This window comes from Oncorhynchus keta, chromosome 11, assembly GCF_023373465.1.
Source record: "Oncorhynchus keta strain PuntledgeMale-10-30-2019 chromosome 11, Oket_V2, whole genome shotgun sequence".
In the NCBI taxonomy this organism is placed as follows: Eukaryota; Metazoa; Chordata; class Actinopteri; order Salmoniformes; family Salmonidae; genus Oncorhynchus; species Oncorhynchus keta.
This window is the reverse complement of record NC_068431.1, coordinates 27,827,587-27,853,140: the sequence shown is the minus strand read 5'-3', so window position 1 is coordinate 27,853,140 and position 25,554 is coordinate 27,827,587. Positions and strand designations below refer to the sequence as shown.

Sequence of the window (25,554 nt, the reverse complement as noted above, 5' to 3'; positions counted from 1 at the left end):
TGATGTCGCTCTTGCTGCTGGTGATTCTCTGATCCACCTCTACGCAGACGACACCATTCTGTATACTTCTGGCCCCTCCTTGGACACTGTGTTAACAACCCTCCAGGCAAGCCTCAATGCCATATACCTCTCCTTCTGTGGCCTCCAACTGCTCTTAAATGCAAGTAAAACTAAATGCATGCTCTTCAACCGATCACTGCCCACACCTGCCCGCCCGTCCAGCATCACTACTCTGGACGGTTCTGACTTAGAATATGTGGACAACTACAAATACCTAGGTGTCTGGTTATACTGTAAACTCTCCTTCCAGACGCACATTAAGCATCTCCAATCCAGAATTAAATCTAGAATCGGCTTCCTATTTCTCAACAAAGCATCCTTCACTCATGCTGCCAAACATACCCTCGTAAAACTGACTATCCTACCGATCCTTGACTTCGGCGATGTCATTTCCAAAATAGCCTCCGACACTCTACTCAGCAAATTGGATGCAGTCTATCACAGTGCCATCCGTTTTGTCACCAAAGCCCCATATACCACCCACCACCGTGACCTGTATGCTCTCGTCAGCTGGCCCTCATTACATATTCGTCGCCAAACCCACTGGGTCCAGGTCATCTCTAAGTCTTTGCTAGGTAAAGCACCGCCTTATCTCAGCTCACTGGTCACCATAGCAGCACCCACTCGTAGCACGCGCTCCAGCAGGTATATTTCACAGGTCACCCCCAAAACCAATTCCTACTTTGACTGCCTTTCCTTCCAGTTCTCTGCTGCCAATGACTGGAACAAACTGAAAAAAATCACTGAAGCTGGAGACTCATATCTCCCTCACTAACTTTAAGCACCAGCTGTCAGAGCAGCTCACAGATCACTGCACCTGTACTTAGCCCATCTGTAAATAGCCCATCTAACTACCTCATCCCCATACTGTTATTTATTTTGCTCCTTTGCACCCCGGTAACTCTACTTGCACACTTATCTTCTGCTGAGCGTGATCTATCAGTCCAGTGTTTCATTGCTATATTGTAATTATTTTGCCACTATGGCCTATTTATTGCCTCTATTTAGACTTGTTCTATTGTATTATTGACTGTATGTGTGTTTATTCCATGTGTAACTCTGTGTTGTTGTATGTGTCGCACTGCTTTGCTTTATCTTGGCCAGGCCGCAGTTGTAAATGAGAACTTGTTCTCAACTAGCCTACCTGGTTTAATAAAGGTGAAATAAAACAAATATTGAAAAAATGCTGAGCTGTAGTCAATGAACAGCATTCTTACATAGGTATTCCGCTTGTCCAGATGGGATAGGGCAGTGGGATGGCGATTGCATCGTCTGTGGACCTATTGGGGCGGTAAGCAAATTGAAGTGGGTCTAGGGTGACAGGTAGGGTGGAGGTGATATAATCCTTGACTCGTCTCCCAAAGCACTTCATGATGAAAGAAGTGAGTGCTATGGGGCGTAGTCATTTAGTTCAGTTACCTTGGCTTTCTTGGGAACAGGAACAGTGGTGGCCATCTTGAAGCATGTGGGGACAGAGGACTGGGATAGGGATTGATTGAATATGTCTGTAAACACACCAACCAGCTGGTCTGCGCATGCTCTGAGGACGTGGCTAGGGATGCCGTCTGGGCCGGCATTCTTGCTAGGGTTAACATGTTTACATGTTTTACTCACGTCAGCCATGGAGAAGAAGAGCCCACAGTCTTTGGTAGCCGGCCGCGTTAGTGGCACTGTATTGTCCCCAAAGCTCGCAAAGAAGTTGTTTAATTTGTCTGGAAGCAAGACTTCGATGTCTGCGATGGAGTTGGTTTTATTTTTGAAATCCGTGATTGTCTGTAGACCCTGCCACATAAGTCTCGTGTTTGAGCCGTTGAATTGTGACTCCACATTCTCTATACTAACACTTTGCTTATTTGATTGCCTTATGGAGGGAATATCTAGACTGTTTGTATTCGGCCATATACCCAGTTGCCTTGCCATGATTAAATGCAGTGGTACGTGCTTTCATCACAACGCTTGATGGTTTTTGCGACTGCACTTGAAGAAACTTTCAAAGTTCTTGAAATTTTCCGTATTGACTGACCTTCATGTCTTAAAGTAATGATGAACTGACATTTCTCTTTGCTTATTTGAGCTTGGTCCATAATATGGACTTGGTCTTTTACCAAATAGGGCTATCTTCTGTTTACCCCCCTACAAATTGTATTTTAAGAAGGCACACCCGTTAATTGAAATGCATTCCAGATGACTACCTCATGAAGCTGGTTGAGAGAATGCCAAGAATGTGCAAAGCTGTCATCAATGCAAATGGTGGCTATTTGAAGAATCTCAAATATAACATATATTTAGAGTTGTTTAACACTTTTTTTGGTTACTACATTATTCCATGTGTTATTTCATAGTTTTGATGTCTTCACTATTATTCTACAATGTAGAAAATACTCAAAATAAAGAAAAACCCTTGAATGAGTAGGTGTGCTAATCTTTTGACCGGTAGTGTATATCAGTATATATTTGTGATGTGCTATACATAAGATCAATTGCATGTGCTCTATTGCTCTGATTTTGCTCTAAATTGATAATATTGGAAGAAAAAGTACAACAAATTACAGATCTATGCGGCCCTCTGAATGATTGGCTCAACCTAAAGTGGCCCCCTTACAAAAATAGTGAGTAACACTGCCCTAGATCTATATGTTCACATTCCATTGGGGTTTGTGCATGTGGGAGGTGGTGGTGCAGTGTTTCCCAACTCCAGTCCTCGAGTACCTCCAACAGTACACATGCTGATTGTAGTCCGGGACAAACACACCTGTCTCAACTTGTCAACTAATCATCAAATAATAATATATAATATAATAATAACTTTATTTGTATAGTGCTATTCAATACAATTAAGAAAGTACTTCACATAAAATAATAAAGTACTAACAGAAAAACAATGACAGGAGAAAGGAGAATGAAAAAAGATAGCTAATTAAAATCATACATTGAAATCATCTTTATAAAGCTGTATCTTCTGCAGGAATTTAAAAAGAGGCACTGAATCTGCAAGCCTGATCTCCTCTGGCAGACCATTCCAAAGTCTAGACCGAATGGTAAATGCACGGTCTCCTTTAGTTTTCAACCTAGGCTTCGTTTTCAACCTAGGCCACGTGTTCCATTTTAAAATTGATGTAGTTTTGTCCTTGAGCTGTTCTTGTCTGCTAATGTTCTGTATTACGTCATGCTTCATGTTTTGTGTGGACCCCAGGAAGAGTAGCTGCTGCTTTCACAACAGCTAATGGGGATCCTAATAAAATACCTAGACTTAGGAATGGTCAACAGTGTTATGTTCTGGCTCGTAGGGAGATAAAAAAATTGAAATATAGGATGGGCTAAACCATGCCTTGCCTTAAACGTGATTAATACAATTTTAAAATCTATTCTAAAAGTGACTAGTAGCCCATGCCATTTTGATCTTACTGTAGATGATGGAGTGATTTCTGACTGAGTTATGTATAGAAAGAGTTACAGAAATCTAGGTGTGAGGAAATAAAAGCATGTATAACTTTCTCCAGATCAGTGAATGAAATAAAATTCTTGACTTTAGCTATATTTCTAAGATGATAAAAGCAGGACTGGACAACCTTCTTTACATGCAGCTCAAGGTTTAGGTCAGGGTTAAAGAAGACACCATGGTTTAGGTCAGGGTCAAAGAAGACACCAAGGTTTAGGTCAGGGTCAAAGAAGACACCATGGTTTAGGTCAGGGTCAAAGAAGACACCAAGGTTTAGGTCAGGGTCAAAGAAGACACCAAGGTTTAGGTCAGGGTCAAAGAAGACACCAAGGTTTAGGTCAGGGTCAAAGAAGACACCAAGGTTTAGGTCAGGGTCAAAGAAGACACCATGGTTTAGGTCAGGGTCAAAGAAGACACCATGGTTTAGGTCAGGGTCAAAGAAGACACCATGGTTTAGGTCAGGGTCAAAGAAGACACCATGGTTTAGGTCAGGGTCAAAGAAGACACCAAGGTTTAAGTCAGGGTCAAAGAAGACACCAAGGTTTAGGTCAGGGTCAAAGAAGACACCAAGGTTTAGGTCAGGGTCAAAGAAGACACCAAGGTTTAGGTCAGGGTCAAAGAAGACACCATGGTTTAGGTCAGGGTCAAAGAAGATACCAAGGTTTAAGTCAGGGTCAAAGAAGACACCAATGTTTAGGTCAGGGTCAAAGAAGACACCAAGGTTTAAGTCAGGGTCAAAGAAGACACCAAGGTTTAAGTCAGGGTCAAAGAAGACACCATGGTTTCTGGCCATAAGCTTTACATTGGTGGACAAATGACAAAGGTTATATACAATATTGATTCTAGCAAGTTGGGGGCCAAATAAATCAACCTCCGATGTGTGTGTGTTTTTGTACTGTTGGGGGTACTTGAGGACTAGAGTTGGGAAACACTGTTGTAGTGTAACTGTGTTAGTGGGTTGTGTGACTGGCACAGTATTATTATTGAAGCTGTGTGTGTGCATGCATGCATCTATGCGGTGTAACATGGATGGCAGTGCTATATTACTGATGATGTAGCTCTACAGTATGTAAAGTTCTAGACTGGACTGTCTCTCTTGTGTTACATGGTGGTTTTCACATTACACAGTCCTTAGAGGAACTACCAGTAGGATAGCACCTGTTATTATTATTTGTTGCAAAAGTAAGTACACTGAACAAAAATATAAACGCAACGTGTAAGTGTTGGTCCCATTTTTCATGAAGTGAAATAAAAGATAAAAGATCCCAGAAATGTTCCATGCGGACAAAACACTTATTTCTATCAAATGTTGTACACAAATTTGTTCACATCCCTGTTAGTGAGCATTTCACCTTTGCCAAGATAATCCATCCAGGCATAAGATACGGACAACAAACATAATTGCATTTTATCAATGGCAATTTGAATGCACAGAGATATCGTGCAGATGCATATCTGTATTCCCAGTCATGTGAAATCCATAGATTAGGGCCTAATGAATTTTTCAAATGACTGATTTCCTTATACAAACTTTTATATTTTTGTTCAGTGTAGTTTGAGTACAATACAAATGGCGAAACCTACACAACCAATGCTAGGTAACCACTTCAGTTATTTTAAGTTATAAGTTAGTTTTTCCCTTTTGTGAACAATGTAGTTTCCCTGCAGCATTGCCAAGGGTTTATATAAAATACTGTGAAAGTTGTTGATCCTCATTCAGTCTGTACAGTGTGCTTTTTGTGTGGTCTCCCTCCAGCCCAGGCTGTATGTACAGGTGAAGAGCCGTGCTCTGGGCTCACTGCTGACCTCTGAGAGTGTCAAGGACGACTCCTCCCCAGCCGGAGTGATCCTGTCCCCGGCCTGCTCTCTGGACACCCAGCGCTGGCTCTTCACTGGAGGGCTGCTCCGCTGCAAGGTGTGTGTGTGCCTGTGCATGCATTAGGGGAGAGAAAAAGGTAAAGTCTCAACATTTAAGCAAAACTAGAATGGGAATATTCTGGGAAATATGCGATCCTCTTCCCTATGTTATGCTATGGTAAGTATCTGTGCATGTGTGTGTGTGTACTGTAGAATGTGTGTATCTGTGTATAATATTGACATGATGTGTGTTGCTGTAGGCCAGTAAGGCGTGTCTTTCAGTGATCGGGGGGAAGGCAATAGTTGGGGCCAGAGTGGCCCTGTGGGCGGAGCATGGACGCACACACCAGAGATGGAGCCTGAACCACAACGGAACCATCTCTTCCCATCTCAACCACAAACTAGTACTGGACTTCAGAGGTGAGACCATAGAGATCCACTATAATGTATGGTCTTTGATAAACACAGAGGAGCCTACTGTAATAGTGGAGAGCAGGTTTCTGTTGTGTACTGCTGCTGAACTCAACTACCGTATGCTATACTTAGTGGAGGATCTATTTTGAGATCATAACAACCATATTCACAGAGCCATCTCAGAAAAGAGCTAGAAATTGTATTGGTATATAATTGGTTATTCCCAGAACCATGAAATGCTGTATTTCCAGTTATACAAATACATTAGGTGAAAAAAGCATGGTTGTAACCTATTTACAGTTGTCTCCAAGACACAGTAGAAGAAAGATTGCCTAAAAGGAACCATTTGTGAAATGTCTTTCAGGTGGAACGGGTTTCAAGAGGGACCACCTGGTCGTCAATGAATTTGCCACTGATCAGGCCACACAGTTCTGGGACGTAGAAGAATATTTCAAAGCCTCATAAAAAGTCCGGCCAAAGTGTCCCAGCACAGTATGGGAGATGTAGTGTTTGTTTCTATCCTGGCAGAGCACTTCTCCCAGCTATCTGGCCCACGTGTCCATGACGACAGAGCAAGAAGCATCGTGTTCATTTCCTGTCTTTTTCTGTTTGATCTCAGGACCCAGAAACCATTGCAGCAGTGCTGATACAGAATCCAATTGTCTTTATCTACTTGAACATGTCAGTGTGGCACTTAATTTGTAGACAGTTGAGAACTCACAGAGGAAGAATTAAATGTCAAATTAGAGGAACGTTTTTTTTTTGCTGATGTCAAGAAATGTTGCTGTAAGCTACCCTCGTCCTTAAAACATCATGATGTCATGTCACCACTAACTGCCGCTAGCCCAAGGTTAGTCACTGGCCCGCTACAAATGTGTTCAGTGGGAGTGTTTTAAATGAGCATCTGGTTATTTCACTGAAGTAAACACAGAACCTTAATATATATGTATGATATTCAGGAATAGCTGTATTCAAATACAAAAATGGATGTCCATAAAGATAAGATGAGTGTACAGTTCAGGCAAACTGATGGTATATTAATAAAGATGTTTCGTTTTAAATCTGTGATTAATATTAAAGGTCAATGTCATATCTGTTCACTTGCTGTGGGTTGTTATTCAAAAGGTTCTGAGAAATTGAGCTGATTGGGAGAAAATTGACATGTATAGCATTCAATACATTTTCAGAGGATACACTCCAAAGTAATGCAAGATTAAGATAATTTAATGGCTTTAATTCTTCATGCATTACTTTGGAATTCATCTTCTGAAAATATAATGAACGCTGTACCTGTCAATGATGAGAAAATGTCCATAGTTCAGTTCATGGTGCACACGCATAGGCTTTTTATGTTTCTGATGGAGATTCATCATTTGCCAGTGTGAGTCAGTAGTCAGGCGGTTTTCCCATAGGCTTGGATGACTACAGTAACTTCCACAGTAGTCACAATACAGTAGACATTTGGCTAGGCTGATCTTACTGTGCACCTCATTGTCCTGGAAGAATACTGTATCATAGACCAACCATGTGCCAAATAACTTAAGTGTGTTTATTTAATCAATTGTGTAGTGCCACCAGTTGATGAAATGACATGATTAGATCTAAGGGCTCTATTAAATCTGTATCGCTGAAGCATTAGAAATGTAACGGTAATTTCCGATTGAGCCGACATATGCAGTCTCCACTAACGCTGGGAACATTACCTTTAAATGTAACGCTAAACTTCCACGATACGGATTTAATAGAGTCCTTACAGTACTATCCGATCTGTAAACAGATTCAATTGTCGTCATTTGTCACACATCTCGTGATGGACGAAAACACAGCGCTCACGCAATATTTGGTTCTGGTTTGCCACGATCACTTATTTACCCGTACATGCTTGTGTGTGTAATATTTACATTTCAAAAATGTAAGCACACCAGAGCAAGTTAGACTGTCAACTGATGGAATTGGTTGTGTGCACTCTAGCTCCATCTATTGGAAAGATCCCTTTATGGCCTAGTAGAGCTGATGTACAACACTTCACTAAAACACATGGTATATGTGTATTCAAACAGAAATTCAAACAATAGAATCTACAGATTTCCATATCCATACTCCTTTATAAAATTATTTGTACTTGGAAAATTACAATAAAATACAAAGTACTCCTTACAAACATCTCAAAACATCCTTAAAAAATAAAATAATCCATTAGCAGAATAGGCCTAACATCCAAAATGAATCTGCAAGGTGGTCATTTAAATGTGCATACAGAAGTCATCAGATTGTAAATGCCTTAATTTTAGTGGCCCATTCAACATACTGGCATCACTTGAAATAATCATGTCTTATCAAGAGACTAACAGTACAATGAAGACTGAAAATTATAACTTACAAATTGGTAATAACTAGCGATATTGTGAGAGTTAACTTTTGTCACCCAGTCCCAAATATTACAGCATTTCTTTCATAAATGGCGAACCACAACGCAACACACTGATCTATTTGCCAAACTTGAGTGTAATTGCTGTCGATTGTCAGAGAAAAAAATAAATATATTTTTGTTGTGTATATAGTACCAGTCAAACGTTTGGACACACCTACTCATTCCAGGCCTTTTCTTTTTTTTTTTTACTGTTTTCTACATTGTAGAATAATAGTTAAGACAAACTATGAAATAACACATATGGAATCATTTAGTAACCCAAAAAAAGTGTTAAACAAATCAAAACATTTTCTATTTTTGATTATTTAAAGTAGCCACCCTTTGCCTTTGACAGCTTTGCACACTCTTGGCATTCTCTCAACCAGCTTCATGAGGTAGTCACCTAGAATGCCTTTCAATTAACAAGTGTGCCTTCTTAAAAGTACATTTGTGGAATCTCTTTCCTTCTTAATGCATTTGAGCCAATCAGTTGTGTTGTGACAAGGTTGGGTTGGTATACAGAAGATAGTCTTTTACCAAATCGGGCTAAGTCCATATTAAATGGAAAGAACAGCTCAAATAAGCAAAAGAGAAATGACAGTCCATCATTACTTTAAGCCATAAAGGTCAGCCAATTCGTAAAATTTCAAGAACTTCCAAAGTGCAAAGCAGTCGCAAAAACCATCAACCGCTATGATGAAATTGGCTCTCATGAGGACCGCAACAGGAAAGGAAGACCCAGAGTTACCTCTGCTGCAGAGGATAAGTTCATTAGTTACCAGCCTCAGAAATTGGCAATTAACTACACCTCAGATTGCAGCCCAAATAAATGCTTCACAGAGTTCAAGTAACAGATATCTCAACTGTTCAGAAGAGACTGTGTGAATCAGGCCTTCATGGTCAAACTGCTGCAAAGAAACCACTACTAAAGGACACCAATAAGAATAAGAGACTTGCTTGGGCCAAGAAACACGAGCAATGGACATTAAACCGGTGGAAATCTGGTTCCCAACGTGAAGCATGGAGGTGGTGTGATGGTGTGGGGTTGCTTTGTTGGGGACACTGCGATTTATTTAGAATTCAAAGCACGCTTAACCAGCATGGCTACCATAGCATTCTGTAGTGATACGCCATCCCATCTTGTTTGCGCTTAGTGGGACTATCATTTGTTTTTCAACAGGACAATGACCCAAAACACACCTCCAGGCTGTGTAAGGTCTATTTTACCAAGAAGGAGAGTGATGGAGTGCTGCATCAGATGACCTGGCCTCCACAATCACCCGACCTCAACCCAATTAAGAAGGTTTGGGATGAGTTGGACCGCAGAGTGAAGGAAAAGCAACCAACAAGTGCTCAGCATATGTAGGAACTCCTTCAAGACTGTTGGAAAAGCATTCCAGGTGACTACCTCATGAAGCTGGTTGAGAGAATGCAAAGAGTGAGCAAGGCTGTCATCAAGGCAAAGGGTGGCTACTTTGAAGAATCTAAAATATATTTAAACTTGTTTAACACTTTTTTTTGGTTACTACATGATTCCATATGTGTTATTTCATCATTTTGATGTCTTCACTACAATGTAGAAAATAGTACAAATTAAGAAAAACCCTTGAATGGGTAGGTGTCCAAACTTTTGACTGGTACTATAAATAAATGGTTACTATTAAGTATTACAATCATTTCAAAATAACATAAAATAGTCAGTGTACATGCTAACCTGATAAATTAAATTTCCTAATTTCACTCAAGTAAAATATGAGATAAAACATATCTCTGAGAAAGACAAGTGCTTCCTTGGGTTACTAAGGACGATAACTCAAGTCAGATTTTAGACAATCTGTGTTCATTTTACAAATGAACTCTTAAATAACTGAGACAACATCTTTAAGAGATAAATAACAAAAAATAAGGACCTAGTAGCATCATTTAAGTAACTTGAGAAACATCACATACAGTACTTGTACTTTTGAAACATTCTACAATGTTAAACTTAGTGCGTTTGATTTGCACACCAGCGTACCCTGGATGGATGGATATAACACTCGACTTAGAAATCGTCAAAACTGACAAAAGATCCTGACAGCTAGCATTGGGTAAACAAGTGTCAATGGCACAATATGAAGCTGCATTCAAAAGAGCCAATCAGACTTAAAACCTACAACACTGACCATAGCTTAATTCAACTATTACTTCATACATTTTCTGTCATTGCCTTGCAATAAATAGTTTACATGAAAAGTTGTTTTCTGTCTACAAAATATGTTATCTCCCAAATCAAAGAACATTTAAAAAAGGGCATACATGTAACCTACCGGACTGCACTACCTCGGGAGAGTGGTGGTAGAGTGCTTTGGTTTTCCGCTGTTAATCCATTGAAACTAAATAGTGTCAACTAAGATGTTTTTCAGGTGTATCTCACTGATCATCCCTAAAGCCAACACCTCATTTGGCCGCCTTTCGTTCCAGTACTCTGCTGCCTGTGACTGGAACGAATTGCAAAAATCGCTGAAGTTGGAGACTTTCATCTCCCTCACCAACTTCAAACATCAGCTATCTGAGCAGCTAACCGATCGCTGCAGCTGTACATAGTCTATTGGTAAATAGCCCACCCATTTTCACCTACCTCAACCCCACTCCGTTTTTATTTATTTACTTTTCTGCTCTTTTGCACACCAATATCTCTACCTGTACATGACCATCTGATCATTTATCACTCCAGTGTTAATCTGCAAAATTGTAATTATTCGCCTACCTCCTCATGCCTTTTGCACACATTGTATATAGACTCCCCTTTTTTTCTACTGTGTTATTGACTTGTTAATTGTTTACTCCATGTGTAACTCTGTGTTGTTGTCTGTTCACACTGCTATGCTTTATCTTGGCCAGGTTGCAGTTGCAAATGAGAACTTGTTCTCAACTAGCCTACCTGGTTAAATAAAGGTAAAATAAAAAAAATACATATTCATGGGTCCTTTAAGGGGAAAATGAAATCACTTTGAAAGAGATTCAATATAAAATCATAACAAGTATGGTGGTCCTTCTATATGTCTGGTCCTTAAAATGTATCCATTGCAGTCATCGGAGGATAGACTTGCAGTCGTGCAACTCGCTGACTGAAAGCTAAGCAGGGCCTGGTTCAAAGCACTTTTTATTTTAAAATCAGCAAATTAGTTCAGAGTTCAATTTGTTTGAAATGTTTTGTTCAATTTATGAACCAGAAATGTCTGTCATTGAAAATGATGATTTTTCCAAATCAAAAAATGAGATTCAACAAAGTGCCTGAAGTGAATTGGGTCCGAGTCTGATGCTATGTGCAGTGTGTTAGCTCATCATTGAGGAGCTCTGCAGGACAGAGTTCTGCTCAGAACACACCCTCTTCAGTGGTGGAGCTCCAGAACACTCCTCTTCCTCCTGTGTGGGGAAATACAGCCAGGTTTGTTTGAATCCATGTTTTATCAGTTTTATGCATAATGTATAATGAGTAGATTGTTGGACAAACTAGGAATTTGATGTGCTGTTTTAAATAGTCTTGTAAGTGCACTACTGTTCAAAGGTTTGGGGTCACTTAGAGATGTCCTTGTTTTTGAAAGAAACGCAACTTTTGTCCATTAAAATAACATCAAATTGATTAGAAATACAGTGTAGACATTGTTAATGTTGTAAATGACTATTGTAGCTGGAAACGGCAGATTTCATTTATTTTTATGGAATATCTACATAGGCCCATTATCAGCAACCATCACTCCTGTCTTCCAATGGCACGTTGTGTTAGCTAATCCAAGTTTATAATTTTAAAAGGCTAATTGATCATTAGAAAACTCTTTTGCAATTATGTTAGCAAAGCTAAAAACTATTGTTCTGATTAAAGAAACAATAAAACTGACCTTCTTCAGACTAGTTGAATATCTGGAGCATCAGCATTTGTGGGTTCGATTACAGGCTCAAAATGGCCAGAAACAAAGATCTTTCTTCTGAAACTCGTCAGTCTATTATTGTTCTGAGAAATGAAGGATATTCCATGCTAAAAATTGCCAAGAAACTGAAGATCTCATACAACACTGTGTACTATTCCCATCACAGAACAGCACAAACCGTCTCTAACCAGAATAGAAAGGAGTAGGAGGCCCCAGTTCACAACTGAGCAAGAGGACAAGTACATTAGTGTCTAGTTTGAGAAACAGATGCCTCACAAGTCCTCAACTGGCAGCTTCATTAAATAGTACCCGCAAAACACCCGTCTCAACGACAATAGTGAAGTGGCGACTCCAGGATGCTGGCCTTCTAGGCAGAGTTGCAAAGAAAAAGCGATATCTCAGACTGGCCAATAAAAAGAAAAGATTAAGATGGACAAAAGAACACAGACACTGGACAGAGGAACTCTGCCTGGAAGGTCAGCATCCCGGAGTCGCCTCTTCACTGTTGACGTCGAGTCTGGTGTTTTGCGCATAGTATTTAATCAAGCTGCCAATTGAGGACTTGTGAGACACTAATGTACTTGTCCTCGTGCTCAGTTGAGCACCGGGGCCTCCCATCCTCTTTCTATTCTGGTTAGGGCCAGTTTGCGCTGTTCTGTGATGGGAGTAGTACACATCGCTGTACGAGATCTTCATGGCAATTTTTCTCTGCAATTTCTTGCTTGGAATAGCCTTAATTTCTCAGAACAAGAATAGACTGACGAGTTTGAGAAGAAAGTGCTTTGTTTCTGGCCATTTTGAGCCTGTAATTGAACCCACAAATGCTGATGCTTTAGATATTCAACTAAAGAAGGCCCGTTTTATTACTTCTTTAATCAGAATAACAGTTTTCAGCTGTGCTAACATAATTGCAAAATGGTTTTCTAACGATCAATTAGCCTTGTAAAATGATAAACTTGGATTAGCTAACACAATGTTCCATTGGAAGACAGTGGTCCTTCTGTGGCTCAGTTGGTAGAGCATGGCGCTTGTAACGCCAGGGTAGTGGGTTCGATTCCCGGGACCACCCATACGTAGAATGTATGCACACATGACTGTAAGTCGCTTTGGATAAAAGCGTCAGCTAAATGGCATATATTATTATTATTATATTAGGAGTGATGGTTGCTGATAATGGGCCTCTGTAGACCTGTGGATCTGCATTTTTTTTAATCAGTCGTTTCGGGCTCCAAAAGTCATTTACAACATTAACAATGTCTACACTGTATTTCTGATCAATTTGATGTTATTTTAAATGGACAAAAAAAGTTGCCTTTCTTTCAAAAACAAGGAAATTTCTAAGTGACCCCAAACTGTTGAATGGTAGTGTATATTGAACAAAAATATAAAGCGCAACATGTAAAATGTTGGTCCCATGAGCTGAAATAAAAGATCCCAGAACTGTTCCATCCACACAATAAGCTTGCTCCTCTCAAATTGTGCACAAATGTATTTACACCCCTGTTAGAGGGCATTTCTCATTTGCCGAGATAATCCATCCACCTGACAAGTGGGGCACATCAAGAAGCTGATTAAACAGCATCATCATTGCACAGGTGCACCTTAAAAGGCCCCTCTAAAATGTGCCACAGATGTCTCAAGTTTTGATGGAGCGTGCAATTGGCATGCTGCCTGCAGGACTGTCCACCAGAGCTGTTACCAAAGAATTGAATGTTCATTTCTCTACCATAAGCCGCCTCCAATGTAATTTTAGAGAATTTGTCAGTACATCCAACAGGCCCTACAACCGCAGACCACATGTAACCATGCCAGCCCAGGACCTCCACATCAGTCTTCTTCACCTGTTGGATGGTCTGAGACCAGCCACCCGGACAGCTGATTAAACGGTGTTTGCACACCCAAAGAAATTCTGCACAAACTGTCAGAAACCACCTCAGGGAAGAGCATCTGCGTGCTCATTTTCCTCACCAGGGTCTTGACTTGACTGAGGTTCGGCGTCGTAACCGACTTCAGTGGGCAAATGTTCACCTTCGATGGCCACTGGCATGCTGGAGAAGTGTGCTCTTCACGGATTAATCCCCGTTTCAACTGTACCGGGCAGATGGCAGACACCGTGTATGGCTTTGTGTGGGCGAGCGGTTTGCTGATGCCAACATTGAACAGATAACCCCACTGCCACTATGGGGCTATGGTATGAGCAGGCATAAGCTACGGACAACAAACACAGCTGCATTTTATCAATGGCAATTTGAATGCACAGAGATATCGTGACGCGATCCTGAGGCCCATTGTCGTGCCAATCATCCGCCGCAATCACCTCAAGTTTCAGCACGATAATTCACGGCCCCATGTCGCAAGGATCTGTACACAATTCCTGGAAGCTGAAAATGTCCCAATTATTCCATGGCCTACATACTCACCAGACATGTTTCCCATTGAGCATGTTTGGGATGCTCTGGATCTACGTGTTCCAGTTCCCACCAATATCTAAAAACTTTGCACAGCCATTGAAGAGGAGTGGGATAACATTCCACAGGTCACAATCAACAGCCTGATCAACTCTATGGGAAGGAGAGGTGTTGTGCTGCATGAGGCAAATGGTGGTCACCACAAATACTGACTGGTTTTCTGATCAATGCCCCTATCGTTAAGGTATATGTGATCAACAAACGCATATATGTATTCCCAGTCATGTGAAATCCATAGATTAGGGCAGAGTTAATTTCAATTGACTGATTTTCTTATATGAACTGTAACGCAGTAAAATCTTTGAAATTGTTGTATTTATAATTTTGTTCAGTGTAAATCGGTTGAGTGACAAAGCTGTGGTGTCGAAGTGGAATGATCATTGAGATGTTAGATGCGCTTTACCGGAGTAGTGAGGGGCAACAAGTCCTCTTTAATTAGCAACGGAGGTTCGTCAGCCAGTTCACTTGGCAATGACGGCTCTGAAAAAAAGAGAAGAGTCAAATAAATAAACATTTCCTTAAAACCTCAAAGAATCTGAAGATATATTTGACCTTATTAGTTGACATCAGAATAATTGAAAAAGATCTTCAGTTAATGTTCCCGTGTAGAGGTAAGTGTGTGTGTGTACATCTGTCTGTCCGTCTTACCCTCCATGATCTCCTGGCCCAGAGTCGGGGGCTGTGAGTCATCTGTGCGGAAGTCACACAGGTTCTTGGGGCTCAGAGGTTCACTAGGCTGGGGGCTAGAGTTACTGCTGCTGTCCACTTTGGGCTGGTACGCATCAGACAGAGAGCTCTGGTTACTGTTCTCATCTGGGGAGGAAGAGAGTACAGGGAATATGAGGAAATGGAAAGAGCTTATGGTGAGGTCATACAGTGCATTCGGAAAGTATTGAGACCCCTTGACTTTCACATTTTGTTACATTACAGCCTTATTCTAAAATGGATTTTAAAACATTATTTTAAAAATACTCATGAATCTACACACAATACCCCATAATGACAAAGCAAAAACATGTTTGCAAATGTATTAAAAATCAATTACATTTTTATTTTTTAAATAATAATAATCACATTTACATAAGTATTCAGACCTGTTACTCCTTTGGCAGCGATTACAGGCACGATTCTTCTTGGGTTTGATGCTACAAGCTTAACACACCTGTATTTGGGGCGTTTCTCCCATTCTTCTCTGCAGATCCTCTCAAGCTCTGTCAGGTTGGATGTGGAGCGTCACTGCACAGCTATTTTCAGGTCTCTCCAGATATCTTCAATCGGGTACAAGTCCGGGCTCTGGATGGGCCACTCAAGGACATTCAGAGACTTTTCCCAAAGCCACTCCTGCATTGTCTTGGCTGTGTGCTTAGGGTCGTTGTCCTGTTGGAAGGTGAACCAGTTGGAAGGGTAGCGCTCTGTAGCAGGTTATCATCAAGGATCTCTGTGTACTTTGCTCCATTCATCTTCTGCTCAAACCTGACTAGTCTCCCAGTCCCTGCCACTTAAAAACATCCCTATAGCATGCTGCCACCACCATGCTTCACCGTAGGGATGGTGCCAGGTTTCCTCCAGACGTGACACTTGGCATTTAGGCCAAAGAATTGAATCTTGGTTTCATCACACCAGAGAATCTTGTGCCTTTTGGCAAACTCGAAGTGGCCTGTCATGAGCCTTTTACTGAGGAGTGGCTTCCGTCTGGCCACACTATCATAAAGTCCTGATTGGTGGAGTGCTGCAGAGATGGTTGTCCTTCTGGAAGGTTCTCCCATCTCCAGAGGAACTCTGGAGCTGTCAGAGTGACCATCGGGTTCTTGATCACCTCCCTGACCAAGGCCCTTCTCCCCAGATTGCTCAGTTTGGCCTGGCAGCCAGCTCTAGGAAGAGTCTTAGTGGTTACAAACTTCTTCCATTTTAGAATGATGGAGGCCACTGTGTTCTTTGGGACCTTCAATGCTGCAGACATTTTTTGATACCATTCCACAGATCTGTGCTTCAACAAAATCCAGTCTACGGACAATTCATTCAACCTCATGGCTTGGTTTTTGCTCTGACAAGCACTGTCAACTGTGGGACCTTTTATATACAGGTGTGTGCCTTTCCAAATCATGTCCATTCAATTGAATTAACACAGGTGGACTCCAATCAAGGAAAGGAAAGGGGAATACCTAGTAAGTCGCTCTGGATAAGAGCGTCTGCTAAATGACTTAAATGTAAATGTAGTCAGTTGTACAACTGAATGCATTCAACTGAAATGTGTCTTCCGCATTTAACCCAACCCATCTGAATCAAGAGAGCTGTGGGGTGCTGCATTAAATCGACATCCACGGCGCCCGGGGAACAGTGGGTTAACTGCCTTGTTCAGGGGCAGAACAACAGATGTTTACCTTGTCAGCTTAGGGATTCGATCCAGCAACCTTTCAGTTACTGGCCCAACGCTCTAACCACTAGGTTACCTGAGAAGAAACAGGATGCACTTGAGCTCAATTTTGAGTCTCATAGCAAAGGGTCTGAATAGGGGAAAATAATTGAACTCATTTTAGAATACGGCTGTAACGTACCAAATGTGGAAAAGGGGAAGGGGATAGAATACTTTCCAAATGCACTGTATGTCACTCAAAACAGTCCTCCATCCTCACCATGAAAATCCAGATGACTTGAGTGTGTGTTTTCTGAGGCTGGATCTGTGGAGAAGCTATTCAGCTCCCTGACTGCCCCAGCCGGGACCACCTTACTCTTCTCCTACAAGAAGACAAAGCATTACAAACTGACATTGCTACTTAGGTTGATAAATAAGAAAAATAACTTACTTCTTTTGTATCCACCACTGGTACCCATTTGAATATCCTCAAAGATGTGTCCCCGACAGTGACCCATTTCTTCTCCCTGTAGAAAACAATGAGTGAGCTTCTTCACATTCAGATAGTTCAAGGGTCAAGTGCACCCATTGAGGTTGAAATGGAAAATGGTAAAGGGTAGGGACGTCCCAAGGATCCCAGATTGCACAAACCGTTTTACATATCCCCTCCATATGGTGGACTTATACCAATGAATGCAATGCTATTAGTGGAAGCTGCTACAAATATGCGAGGATACCTCACTGGCTATGGTTGGCTAGTATCTTACTGATTACTACACGACAGTCACTGCATAGTTCGCTTGCTAGCCTGTCTGTCCATTCCCCAATTATAAGCAAGCTAGCTAACGAGCTTCACACAAGTGTACTTTTGGGTCCCGCCTCTTGTTGAAAAGCCACTTGTCTCGAGGGAGAAAGCTTCACAGTGATAATCATTGGCTGTGCTCTCGGTCTTTCACTGTCATTCTGTCTCAAACCACGCCTCCATGTCGCTGAACTTTCTGTATCGGCAATCTTTAATGATCTTTCACACAAATAAATAGTGTTGTACTTACCATCTTCTGACCCTCTCAATGGCCGCCATCACCTTCTTCATGTCATCTTTAGCGCGGCTTCGTGTCTCAGCGCGAACCGAGCGTCCAGACATATTTGTGCTTGGTTTTAGTTTTATTTGCCTCCGACAGACTGTTTAGCTTTAGCTAGCTCTCCGTCCTGCCCACCGACTCTCGCGAGCTTTCGGGACCCATTCACTTCTTGTTCTCACAGAACGCCCTCACTAAATGTGCATGTGTTTACATGAAGAAACCATCTGGGGTCACTTGTTACATTGTAGTTACACTGGCATCACGAAGGCCGTGCCTAGACTTGACAGTTCATGCAGCTTTCTTGTTCTTATCATGGAATTCCGATCTCGTCATGCATCTACCGTGTCTCTCCAATAGGAAAAATGTGTTTCTCCTTGCTCCCTCAGGACAACAGAAGTGTTTTATTTCAAAGGGATATTGTGTCTATTCCTTATGTCACAACTTATAGGAATACATTTGTCAATAATATCTGTTTGAAAAGTCAGTTTTTTCCCCCCACACAAATACCTGCTAGTTAACAAGGTCAAAAGAGGTATCTTTCAAAATGATCCATAAGTATTACCCTGCGAAACATTACCTGAAGAAACTAAAAAAAGACTAACATTAACTGTACTTTTTGTGTTGAGCATCCAGAAACAGTTTTGCATTTATTTTGGCATTGTCAACATGTAAAGAAATTAGTTTTATAATTGTTATATTCCTGATGACCTTTGTTTATTATGGGAGAATTTGCTGCTCGGTTTCCTTAACTATAATAAGGATAGAGGAAAAACAATTTTACCTCATGAATCTAATTGTGCTAATGGAACATTTTCATATTCATAAATGTACATTCACTAATAAAAAAAACACTTCCATGTTTTCTATGAGGAATTCTAGCAGTACATTAATACCATTTTACATTACTGGTGTTTCTGCAAAAAAAAAAACAAAAAAAACGTTTTTTTTTTTTAAAAATCATTAAAACCAGGAACGTATTTCCTCACCAGTGATATTTCCTAGCCTCTCGCTCCCAAAACATAAGTTTTATGGAGAGCTGTAGGCAAATTGCTGAAGACGTCGGCCACTGTATGCGATGTCTTGCATCCAGAGTGAAGAGAAACCCTGACCACCAGTAGTTGGTTACTGCCATCAAGTTGTTGTTGTGTTATCAGATTTAGGTGCTTCCACCATTTGCCAAATGCATACTGGCATTTGAATATGTTGCAGGCAAAAGGGAATCCAGACACAATGTGGGCACAGTAGACATTTTTTAAAATGTATCTAGGCAAGTCAATTAAGAACAAATTCTTATTTACAATGACTGCCTACCCCGGCCAAACCCTAACCTGGACGACGCTGGGCCAATTGTGCGCCGCCCTATGGGACTCCCAATCACAGCCGGTTGTGATACAGCCTGGAATCGAACCAGGGTCTGTAGTGACACCTCTAACCCTGAGATGCAGTGTCTTAGACCGTGGACCATTCTTTATACACATGAAAAACTGTTGAGCGTGAAAAACCCAGCAAGATTGCAGTTCTTGACACACTCAAACTGGTGCGCCTGGTACATACTACCATACCCCATTCAAAGGCACTACAATCTTTTGTCTTGCCCATTCACGCTCTGAATGGCACACATACACAATCCATGTCTAAATTGTCTCAAGGCTTAAAGATCCTTCTTTAACATGTCTCCTCCCCTTCATCAACACTAATTGAAGTGGATTTAACATGCAATGTCATTGGGATCATAGCTTTCACCTGGATAGGATGTCATGGAAATTATTGTTAGTTTAGTATGTTTCTACAGAGGAACTGTAGAAACACGAGGCACCCCAGCTGAATACTGGTCCTATTATACAACAAATGTTTGTGTTGCCAAAGCAAAGCAAGCTCTTCTATAGTAGTAGGATTACTGGTCCAAGAAGACAGAGAACATAGTATTCCTGACTTCGAGGCAGGCAGAGCATTCACAAAACAAAACAGAGCCATATTTCTATAGAAACATATCATGATTTATTTATTAAAACCAGCATGCAAATGCCACATCCCTGATAGGAGTCAAATTGCATGCCATTCTGTGGAGGCAGTGTGTGAGAGAAGGGGAGGAAGAGAGAGATCGAAATAGGGATCTACACACCAAGCCTAGGGTGGGGGGGGGGGGGGCTTTAGTTCTTTAATCCTTGGGTGCTGTGAGCACAGTGTCCAGCGCGCTCTGCGCCTCCTGTATCTGCTGTTTTAGCCTTTGTTTCATGCCCTCGTTCTGGGCCTTCTTCAGCATGGCTTGCATGTCCTGGATGGCCGCACGGTAGCCCGGCGCATTGTGGAACACACGTACCGCCCGGTCCCCGCTGCACACCAGGTAGCGGCTGTTGATGTCAAACCTCAGATCAGTGATCTCCTCGCTGTGGACTCCGTGGAACTCCTCCTCCAGCTGACCTGTGGAGGTGCTGTACATGGCCACGCTGCAGCTGTTGGAGATGGCCACCACGCGGGCGTCCGGCGACAGGGCCACACGGCTTCCCTCCGACGACTGGCAAGACACTGACTTCAGTAGGTAGGGGTCCTGTTGCTTCTTGTACTCCACATCCGTGTCCCACAGTCGCCATGTGCCATCCTTGGACACAGTGGCCATTCTAGGGGAAACGAAAGATGGTTCCACATACCTCAATGGGGGAAATCTTCCTTATGAAAGTTATCATAATGTCCTCCATGCAAATCAAGCATCACTGTTTTGAAAGGACACCACACAATGCATGCCTTACCTGCGTGAGTCGTTAGAGAACGCAAAGGAGTGGACTCCAGCTGAATGGCCCTTTAGGTCGAAGGCGCGGGCCACCTCTTTGAACTCGCCACCCTTCCCGAAGCACACCTCCCACACCTTCACGTCAGGAGTGAAGCCACAGGAGGCAACAAACCTCAAGACAGAAAACCATCCAGAAATGATCTACCTGAGAGTGCTATTACATTAGCTATAAAACCTGCACAGACTCGTTTAGGGTACTGACCTGCCACATGGTGAGATGGCAGCGTAGGAGTTGGTCATCTGGTTGGTGATGACAGAGGCCAGTACCTCTCCTTTCAGGTCCCAGATGAGGATGTTGGTGTCAGTGGAGGCACTCATGATGAACTTGCCTGGAACACAGATAACCAAAAGGGAGACGGATGAAATTTTAGACTGGAACAAGGGTCTCTTTCATAACTTCTAACAGTCAATAATCATAAAAATGAGCATATCACACATTCACATCTTCCTGCCTTTTAGTCATTCAGTCTGAATACATTTAGCAGTCATACCTGTCTCTGCGATGCCGATGTTGATGACATTGGTCTTGTGTTTCTGAGGGAAGTCTTCAGGGGCAGCTTTGAAAGTGAAGCTACCATCATCCTTCTTGGTCATCTTGAAGATGCGAATAGTATCTCCGTTAGCCAGCCAAGTAATGAAGGCCCTGCAAAGCAAGACAGAGTGAAAATAGGTATAGAAAGACAAGAGGCTCTCTATCCATCTACAGTGCATTCGGAAAGTATTCAGACCCTTTGACTTTTCCCACATTTTGTTACGTTGCACCTGAGCTCAATTTGGTGTCTCATAGCAAAAGGTCTGAATACTTGTGTAAATATTTTTTATTTAATACATTCGCTAACGTTTCTAAAAAACTATTTTTGCTTTGTCATTATGGGGTATTGTGTGTATATTGATGTGGGAAAAAAACATTTAATCCCTTTTATAATAAGGCTGTAACGTAACAAAATGTGGAAAAAGTCAAGGGGTCTGAATACTTTCCAAATGTACTGTATCTATACCCTTTGTTCTGGACATGCGTGGGTGTGTGTGTACTTTGAGTCAGGGCTGAAGCGGACCAGCGTGGCGTGGTCCAGCTCTACGTTGGCCCTCAGACATTTATGGTCTCTGTCCAGGAAGTCCTTGGTACTCCATATCCTGACAGTGCGGTCATCAGCACAAGTAGCTAGGTACTTCCCGTTGCTGCTGAAGTCCAGGGACGTCACATTGCCACTGTGACTCTGGGGAGAAAGACAGAGACGAGTCAGCCAAGCTGTTGTTGAATTTCCCCTACACTGACTGCCAGTCCTCTCCTCCAACCACCTGTCCAATCCCCCTCCAGCAAAGGAAGGACTTCAGCCAATCCACCAGGTTAAACACTCACCTGTCACTAATCAATGTGCAGAACAAACTTTACAGAAGTGTCTTTTACAATACCTTTCGTGTTTTTGGATGCGTTTATGATAAGTGTGTTCTTATTTCTTGATTTATATTATCATTTGATTGGAGAACATTTACTGTTATTATTTCCCTTCCTTGTTTTTCCAGTTAATCATCTCCAACCATTGTGAATTAGTTGGCATCATCCTTTTAAACTGCAACCTCCATCTCTGTGCTTTAATAGATACCACCATGTTTGCCCCAACTCAAACCAGCAACCTAAACTCTGATCAGTTTTTACACAATCGATGATCAAGCATCAGATAATTCTGTAACCTCGTCACACACCCCTGTCATTACATCATTTTTTTATTTTACCATTATTTAACTTGGCAAGTTTGTAAATAAGAATTTGTTCTTAACTATGACGGCCTAAAAAAAGGCAAAATGCCTTCTGCGGGGACGGGGGCTGGGATAAAAAAATATCGAACAAAAACACACATCGCAACAAGAGAGACAATACAACACTACATAAAGAGAGACCTAAGACAACATAGCATGGCAGCAACATGACAACATAGCATGGTAGCAACAACAACAACATGGTAGCAACACAACATGACAACAACATGGTAGCAACACAACATGGCAGCTGCACAAAACATGGTACAAACATTATTGGGCGCAGACAACAGCACAAAAGGGTAAGAAGGTAGAGACAAAAATACATCACAAAAAACCAGCCACAACTGTCAGTTAAGAGTGTCGATGATTGAGTCTTTGAATGAAGAAATTGAGATAAAACTGTCCAGTTTGAGTGTTTGTTGCAGCTGTTGCAGCTCGTTCCAGTTGCTAGCTGCAACGAACTGAAAAGACTAGTGACCCAGGGTTTTAAGCATCAACCTGTGGGTCTTGCGACGGGGACAGAGATTACCAGTTTACAGAAGAGTATAGAGTGCAGTGATGTGTCTTATAAGGAGCATTGGTGGTAAATCTGATGCCCGAATGGTAAAGAACATCTAGCCGCTCAAGAGCACCCTTACTTTCCGATCTATAAATTAAGTCCTTATAATCTAGCATGGGTAGGATGGTCATCTGAATCAGGGTTAGTTTAGCAGCTGGGGTGAAAGAGGAGTGATTACAATAGAGGAAACCAAGTCTAGATTTAACTTCAGCCTGCAGCTTTGTGTGCTGAGAGAGCCTGCAGCTTTGTGTGCTGAGAGAAGGACAATGTACCATCTAGCCATACTCCCAAGTACTTGTGCCTGGTTGGTGCAGCTTATCATGCATTAAACAGCTGGCTTGTGGGTTGGTTCTTAGCAACCCTTGGCAATGACATTCACTCTAGTAAATGCCTAAATATGTCCAGAGAGGAAAAGGTGAAACGAGAGGATTACTCTGCCCAAAATCTGAAAGCGTGAGATAAGCAGACCAAGTTGGGATATTTTGTATGGAGGACTATGAGAGAGTGTTGAATTACGTGAGGCTTATTTGACTGAAGAGAGGTTTTGTAATGTTTAGGCTTTGACAAAATGTACTGATATAAGTGGGGACATGTGGCATTCTGGCAACTTTGAAAAAAAAAAACTGTTGTTCACACATGTATCTGCCCTCATTGGCTAGAATGGTCCCACCTGATCTCGCCTCCCATCTTCGAGAACATGCATTTCCATTGTTAGAGCGGTCACTCAACTATCTTGTCTATATAATAGATCATCTTTGACAAGGCGTAATATGGGTTTCACAGTATGTGAAGCATGGCCCACCTTCAAGGAGGATGCCAGGAGAGGATGGCTGAAGGTTTGCTGCTGGGCTTTCTCCTTGCGAGGACGCTGTTGTTTCTGTTTCTTGGCAGTGGAAGCCTTCACTGCACTTTCCTCTGCTGCAGGGGATGAATTGGCATCTCGTTACACGAGACGTTCAATATGACACTTTCTAGTAACTTCCATTATCAAAATGTTCAAACTTCTGGTTGCTTTCTCCTCTGGAAGCGGTAAATGTTTTGAATCAACATCTTACAATTCTGTAACAAAACAATGTTTAGGTCTATTAAATTGCTAGACGGGCAAAAACAGCAGCCATATTGGTCTAAGAGAAATCCGGTGTAATTGGAATTAATGGTAGTAGAGGCATAATCCTTATATTACTAATGCAGGAAAATAAAAGGTGTTTGATATTAGAAATTGTGTAATATAATGATTGTCAAACTAAAATAGTCAAATAATTATAAATACAGTTTATAAGGGTTTTATACCAATGTGCTGTACAAATAGCCTCTAAAATATATGTAAACAGACCATAAATGTCTACATTTTTGTTTCCTTGGAAAGCTTTGGGTGATATGATACAATATTGGTATTTGTTGCATTTACAACTTGTCTAAGTCTTATCATCAACTGATTTCAGCCAGTCTATGGTGCATGATTGACTGCATTGTTTGAATGGAATGTTGGCATATTGGCAGTTAATTAGAACAATTCTAAAACTGGCTGCCTAGTTAGCTAACAAACAGTGCAGATACATTCTTTAAATTCATTATTTTACACAATATCTTATCACAGAACTGGCAAACCATGGTTGACCAACTCCCTGACCCACAGACGTATGAATTAGAATTCTAATTAATTTAATAAAGTAATTTAATATGATCTCTAAGGACTGCCCTTTATACCATCATAAGAAGATTAAAGTCCCTTCTAGTATTCTAATTGTATGGCATTGGTCACCATTTAATTCAATCTTTCTTCCAGCAACAAGTTTATGGCTGGCTTCGGGACATGTAGAGAATGTTGACCTGGTGCCAATACTTATAAATGAATATATATATTCTAACTGTCATCAAGGGCCACTGGCTTATATTACATTGTGTAACTTGCACCTGTTTGAGACAGCTAGCTAACGTTAGTACAATAGCAATCCATAGCAACAAGACATGCAAACAAGCAAGAGGAGCAACTTACCAACCGAGTCATCTTCTTTCTGCTCTAGTTGATCACTTATTTCTCCTTTCTGCTTTCCCACAGCGATTGCGACCAAAATGATCAGCATTCCTATTAATACGGTCAAGGCAATAAGAGCAGCAAACTCCATCTTTGCACAGTTGTGCCACGTTACCACTGGCTAAAATTATAGCTAACTAAAGCTAGCTAGCAAACTCTGAGAAGCTAGCCTCGGTAACGTTAGCTACTTGCTGTGCATGCAGCTTTGCTCAGCTAGCAATATCGGTGTATTTAAATATAAATAATGTTGTAGTTATTAACTGTATGACATGCAAAAACGACTACTCTAACTTGCTTTACAAATGCATAAACATTCGTCTTCATTCAGTTTCTGAAGTCAGTAGCAGAGCACGGTCAAAGACAGTACAGTATGTAACTGTCGCACGGTCGTAGGCACTTTGAGTTCTAACGTAAATC

General features: G+C 41.4%; 3 protein-coding genes across 3 annotated transcripts in view; 1 reads left to right on the top strand and 2 right to left on the bottom strand.

The window, feature by feature from the left end:
* The window catches only part of LOC118390675 (uncharacterized), an 88,140-nt gene extending 81,270 nt beyond the window's left edge, over positions 1-6,870 (top strand). Inside the window, exons 20-22 of the mRNA XM_052457516.1 lie at positions 5,256-5,414; positions 5,617-5,776; positions 6,135-6,870. Coding sequence (XP_052313476.1) covers positions 5,256-5,414; positions 5,617-5,776; positions 6,135-6,235 — 420 coding nt within the window. The 3' untranslated portion in view covers positions 6,236-6,870. The remainder of the gene's footprint in view (positions 1-5,255; positions 5,415-5,616; positions 5,777-6,134) is intronic.
* Positions 6,871-7,849: 979 nt separating this feature from the next.
* On the bottom strand, positions 7,850-18,165 carry LOC118389999 (B-cell CLL/lymphoma 7 protein family member B-A-like). The gene is made up of 6 exons (XM_035780100.2): positions 17,965-18,165; positions 17,364-17,439; positions 17,193-17,295; positions 15,208-15,372; positions 14,963-15,039; positions 7,850-11,588 (listed from the first exon to the last, which is right to left on the bottom strand). Exons 1-6 carry the CDS (start codon positions 18,054-18,056, stop codon positions 11,499-11,501), a joined length of 603 nt encoding a protein of 200 aa, XP_035635993.1. The 5' UTR covers positions 18,057-18,165; the 3' UTR covers positions 7,850-11,498.
* Positions 18,166-19,969: 1,804 nt separating this feature from the next.
* Positions 19,970-25,520, bottom strand: LOC118389997 (transducin beta-like protein 2). The gene is made up of 7 exons (XM_035780097.2): positions 25,099-25,520; positions 23,905-24,020; positions 21,815-21,999; positions 21,274-21,425; positions 20,985-21,111; positions 20,742-20,894; positions 19,970-20,612 (listed from the first exon to the last, which is right to left on the bottom strand). Exons 1-7 carry the CDS (start codon positions 25,226-25,228, stop codon positions 20,153-20,155), a joined length of 1,323 nt encoding a protein of 440 aa, XP_035635990.1. The 5' UTR covers positions 25,229-25,520; the 3' UTR covers positions 19,970-20,152.
* Between the last annotated feature and the right edge of the window lie 34 nt (positions 25,521-25,554).